This window comes from Hyaena hyaena, unplaced genomic scaffold (assembly GCF_003009895.1).
Source record: "Hyaena hyaena isolate Hyena2069 unplaced genomic scaffold, ASM300989v1 scaffold_296, whole genome shotgun sequence".
Lineage (NCBI taxonomy): Eukaryota > Metazoa > Chordata > Mammalia > Carnivora > Hyaenidae > Hyaena > Hyaena hyaena.
In genome coordinates, this window is record NW_024080931.1 from 1,145,466 (window position 1) to 1,150,757 (window position 5,292).

At 62.2% G+C, this 5,292-nt stretch overlaps 1 protein-coding gene across 1 annotated transcript in view; it reads left to right on the forward strand.

Annotated features, from left to right (window-relative positions):
* The first annotated feature begins 288 nt into the window (after positions 1-288).
* SIRT6 (sirtuin 6) overlaps positions 289-5,292 on the forward strand; it is a 9,268-nt gene continuing 4,264 nt past the window's right edge. The window contains exons 1-3 of the mRNA XM_039247602.1: positions 289-421; positions 2,186-2,313; positions 3,805-3,987. Coding sequence (XP_039103533.1) covers positions 356-421; positions 2,186-2,313; positions 3,805-3,987 — 377 coding nt within the window. The 5' untranslated portion in view covers positions 289-355. The remainder of the gene's footprint in view (positions 422-2,185; positions 2,314-3,804; positions 3,988-5,292) is intronic.

The following is a 5,292-nucleotide window of genomic DNA, read 5'->3' on the forward strand; positions in this document are numbered from 1 at the left end:
GAAGCATCAGCCCTCCGTCCTCCCGAGAGGCGTGGGGACCTCAATTTACTCATTTGCAAAAAGAAGAAAGGGGAGCACTGGCCGCTTGCCCCCCTCGCTTTAGGGGTGACTGCAGAGCTCTCACGTGGACGGACGGCCCCGTCTCCCGCTCCCTAAGAACAGCTCGAAGGAACCGGGCTCCTCTTCGCCACCAGTTGAGATGGCGGCCGCGGCGTCAACGCGAGGCGCACGCGCCCTGGAGGGAGAGGCTGGACGCGCAGGGCGGAACGCGGCTCCTCCCTCTCCGTCCTGCCCCGTTTCCGGCGGAAGCGGCCTCAACAAGAGAAACTTTATTGTTCCCGTCGGGGCGGCGAGGATGTCGGTGAATTACGCGGCGGGACTGTCGCCGTACGCGGACAAGGGCAAGTGTGGCCTCCCCGAGGTGAGAGCGGCCCCGCGTCCCGAAGGCCGCCCCCAGCGCCGCGGGCTGGGCGGGGCCGGGCAGCAGCGGGGCATTGTGGGAATATCGGGAGGCACGGAGGCTAGACAATGGGAGGGACTTCCCGGTGGGGAGGGGGCGGGAAGTGACGCCCCCTGCGCTCCTGGGCACTGGAACCCCCCGACCCCCCCAGCCCCGGGTCGGCCCGGCTGGATAGAGGGAGGGGCCCGCGGCGGTGGAAAGTCCTGAAGTTCTGCTGGGGGAAGCCAGGGACAGAGTTGCAGGCGGAAGGCACCGCAGAGGCAAAGGCGAGGGGATGGAAATCCACACGCGTGGGGAGCAAACAAGGCCCGAGAGGTTTCCGGGGCCAGGACCGGCGGGGCCTCACACGCCGGGCGGGGGAGCCGACACTTTATCCTGGGGGTGATGGAGAAGGGTTCTGGGTGTGATGGACGTAGGTACGTGTCAGAAAGACCCCTCCCACTGTAGGACTTGGGGTGAGTCACTTCCCTTCTGGGTCGCTTCTCCCTTTCTGTAAACTGGGGGGGGAGGGGGGGGAGATTGACACCATCCCCTGAAGGCTGGTCTGTCCCTTCCGACTGAGGTATTTAACATGAGCCCTCAGAATCCTTCCGGAAGCCCCTCTTCCCTTCCTGCCTGTTTATTCGCTGGATTCCGCAAACATTTATGGAGCGCCTACTGTGCACCCGGCACTTCCTAGGCCCTGGGGCCGCAGGAGGGAAGGAGACAGACACCACGCCCTCGTTCTAGAGGGGACACAGACAAAGGGGAGTAGATATAAGAAGTCGGATGATAGTCGGCCTCAGGGAGACCAGTAAGGCCGGGAGCCCTGGGGCTGCATCCAAACCAGCGCCCAGGAGGCATCCCTGAGATGACTTTGGTTTTTTCAAAACTTTTTTAAATTGCGGCAAAACACAGAACATAAAAGGTATCACCTCAGCCATTTTTAAGTATACAGCTCAGTGGTACTGAAAACATTCACGCTGTTGTGCAGCCGCCCCCACCATCCGTCTCCAGAACCTTCCATCGCCCCAAACTGAGACTCTGTCCCCATGAGACAGACTCCCCGCCCCCTGCCCCACCCCCGGCTCCCACCGTCTACCCTTTATCTCTGTGGATGGGACGCCTCTAGGGACCCCCTGTGAGTGGGGTCACGCAGGACGTGTCCTTCTGTGCCTGGCTTTGTCACTGTGCACGGTGTCCTCCGGGTCCATCCGCGTGGTGGCAGGTGGCAGGACGTCCTTCCTTTTTAGGGCTGGATAATAGTTCAGTGTGTGCATGGATCCTGTTGTGTTTACCCGTCATCCATCAGTGGACACGCGTTGATTCCACGTGGTAGCGATTGTAAATGATGCTGCCATGAACGTGGGTGTGCAAGTGAGATGACTTCTCAGCCAGGACCTAAAGGGGATGCGGGAAGAGCCATATGGGAGAATTGCAGGCAGAGGCCGCAGTTTACGCAAAGGTCCTGAGGCAGGACCAGGCCTGGTGTGTTGGAGGAACAGTGGGGAGGCCCTGAATGGCTGCAGCAGAGCGAGTGAGGGGGAGGGAGGGAGGAGTTGGGCAGGTTGAGTAAGGCCCGGGGGCCTCTGGGGGACTTAGGCTTTTATCCCGAGGGATGCAGGAGCCCGGGGGAGCTGTGGGCAGAGGAGGGACGCTACCTTTCCCAGTCACTTGTCTGTGGCTGGCAGCCTTGCCACACGGGGCCGTGTTTTGCTCCCTCCCTTCTGCTCTGTGCCTGGACAGATCTTCGACCCCCCGGAGGAGTTGGAGCGGAAGGTGTGGGAGCTGGCGCGGCTGGTCTGGCAGTCCTCCAACGTGGTGTTCCACACCGGTGCCGGCATCAGCACCGCCTCCGGCATCCCCGACTTCAGGTCCGTGGGCGTGGAGGGGAGGTTGAGGCAGGGCCTGCCAGGCGGCCAGCAGCTTCCCCATAAGCTCGCGCATCTTTGGGCATCAGAACCCATCCTGTTGGCATCCCCCTGGGGGTGGGGGAGGGGGCGCACATCTGCCCTTACAGATGTGTCCCTTTAAGTCGCTCCACATTCGGGGCGCCTGGGTGGCTTAGTCGGTTAAGCGTCCGACTTTCGCTTAGGTCATGATCTCGCGGTTCGTGGGTTCGAGCCCCGCGTCGGGCTCTGTGCTGACTGCCAGCTCAGAGCCTGGAGCCTGTTTCAGAGTCTGTGTCTCCCTCTCTCTCTGACCCTCCCCCGCTCACGCTGTCTCTCTCTCTCCTAGAAATAAATAAAAAAATATTTTAAAAAAAACCCTTATAAGTCGCTCCACATTCTGCTCACACCCCATTGGCCAGAACGTGGTCACCTGACCATACGTAGCTGCAAGGGATCCTGGGGAATGTGGTCTTTTGCCTGGCTTAGTGTCCATGCCTAACTATTGGGATGCTATCACCTTAGAAGATGGGCAGATTGATATTAGGGGTAATTAGCTCCACACTCACTTGCAGATATTTTTCTATCAGACCTGGTGGCGGGCAAGTGGCTTTCACCCTCCAGCCCTCAGCCTCCTCGCTTTTTAACAGGGGTGTGCGACCAGACCGTGTCTCAGCTCCTGTTTGCTTTGGGCATATCTTGTGTTAGACTGCTGAAAAGTAGGAGTCTAGAACCGGTTCCCGCCCCCCCCACCCCCCCGCAGCGGCCCCTGTGGGTGCCAAGTTTTTCTAGGTTTTTCCTCCCTCCCTAGGCCTCATGGGCCCTTAGCCGGACTACTGCAGCAGAGCAGATTCCTCGTTCTGGGACGAACGTTAGACGGCTAAGGCATGAATTCCCACCCACCCCAATAATCTGCCATGGCTCCCCACTGCCACACAGCAGAGTTCCCAGTACTTGGGGCTGGGAATCAAAGCCCTTTCTGACTCTCCAGCCTCAGCTCCGGGGCTTTGCTGACCCCTTCTGCCTGCACTGCCCTGCCCTTGCCTCTTACAGTTAAAGACACAGCTCAGCCTCCTCCAGGAAGCCTTCCCACACTCCCTATGCACATTCCTCTCCACTTCCACTGAGCTGCTCCAGCTCCGCAGGCTGCAGGGCCTGTGCCCCGGCCCCCCGCTCCCCCCCCCAAGAGGGCAGGGCCTGGGCTCACTAGGGCCCCAGCATCACCCAGCACAGGGCCAGGCTCCGGGCGGCAGCAGGAAATGTTGACTGAAATGAATGATTTTTGCCCTTTTGCACCACACTCTCCCTCCTCTCTCTACCCTCCCCCCCCTCCCACCTTTGTCTTACTCACTCCCTTCCTCTTATCTTTTTGCCTCCCCGGTCCTCTGTCTCTCTCTGTCTCTGTGTCTGATTCTCTCTTTTTCTGCCTCCCTGGTCCCTAAACTCTCCGTGCCTCTCCCCACCTGCCGCCTTCAGAGGCCCCCATGGCGTCTGGACGATGGAGGAGCGGGGCCTGGCCCCCAAGTTCGACACCACCTTCGAGAGCGCGCGGCCGACGAAGACGCACATGGCACTCGTGCAGCTGGAGCGCGTGGGGCTCGTGCGCTTCCTCGTCAGCCAGAACGTGGACGGGCTGCACGTGCGCTCCGGCTTCCCCAGGTGACCGCCCCGCCCGCCGCTCTGCGCCTCCGTTTCCTCCGCTGTAAAAGGGGCGTGGTGCCCGCCCCGCCCCCGCGGGGCTGCCGCGGCCATTTCGGGAGGCAGCCGCGAGTGGCGCTGGGCACTTGGCGGGAGCCGGTAAACCGCCGCCTCCTGGGCACCTCTCGAGACTTGGGGTGCCCTGAGTCTAGCCCTGACCCCGCTCCGGCCCCCCGGAGTATGGCCCCCCGCCCTCAGCCGCCGGCCCCACAGCCTGGCCACGGGCCGCTATGAAACCTCCCTCGGGGCGACGCCGTGGGGGGCTGGGGGGGCTGGGAGGGTTGGGGGGAGAAGCTGCAGGGAATTCAGAATTCGGGGTTGGGTTTTCTGCCCCTCGTTATCACTTCTGCAGTGAACGTGAACGCTGGGAGGGCAAAGGACTGACTTTTAAGTTTTTGGGTTTTTTTAAAGTTTATTCATTTATTTTGAGAGAGACTGAGCGAGTCGGGGAGGGAATCCCAAGCAGGCCCCACACTCAGTGCAGAGCCCGGCGAGGGGCTCAGACTCCCGGGCCGTGAGATCACGACCGGAGCTGAAATCAAGACTCAGCCGCTTAACCCACTGAGCCCCCCAGGTGCCCCCCAGGACTCAGGCGGTTCTTACAGCCTATGGAGGCGGCCAAGTGCGCGGGCGTCGCTGTTTGGACGCGTGCTGACCTCGGGAACGCCCAGCCCCCTCTGGCTGGCTTCACCTTAGGGCTCTGGTCTGGGCGGAGCCACTGGCGTCTAATCCTTCGGGTCAGACCGCTTTGCTAGGCACTTGGCTACAGACCTAGCCCTCGTGGCCTGCGTAGACGTTTCTAGAAATGGGAGCAAACATTTCCTTGCTGTACAGGGAATGCATTCGACGGCGCGGGAGGATAGGGCGTTTACCGGGACGAGGAGGCCGGAGGCCGCGTCGGCAAACAGCGGCACAGCCAGGCAGGGTCGAGGTGCGTCAGGGGTGGGGCACGGCCCCCCGCTGGCAAGCTCCTTGGGGGGCGGGGCGGGGGGGGCGGAGGAGCGCCACTTGCGGCGTCCATTTGGGGATCGCAGCGCCTCCGACTTCCTGCTCAGTGGATTTCACGCCTGCCCACGCCCAGGCCGTGCCCGACGCCCTCACAGTGCCACGGGTGTGTGCGCGAGCGTGTGCGTGCTGGAGGAGGAAGCGCTAACCCCCCAGAGCCCCCTGCCCGCCACCCGCTGTTCCAGACACAGGACGCAGAGTACACAGGACAGACAGAACCCCTGCCCTCCCGGGAATCAGGCGGGGGGGGGGGGGGGGGGG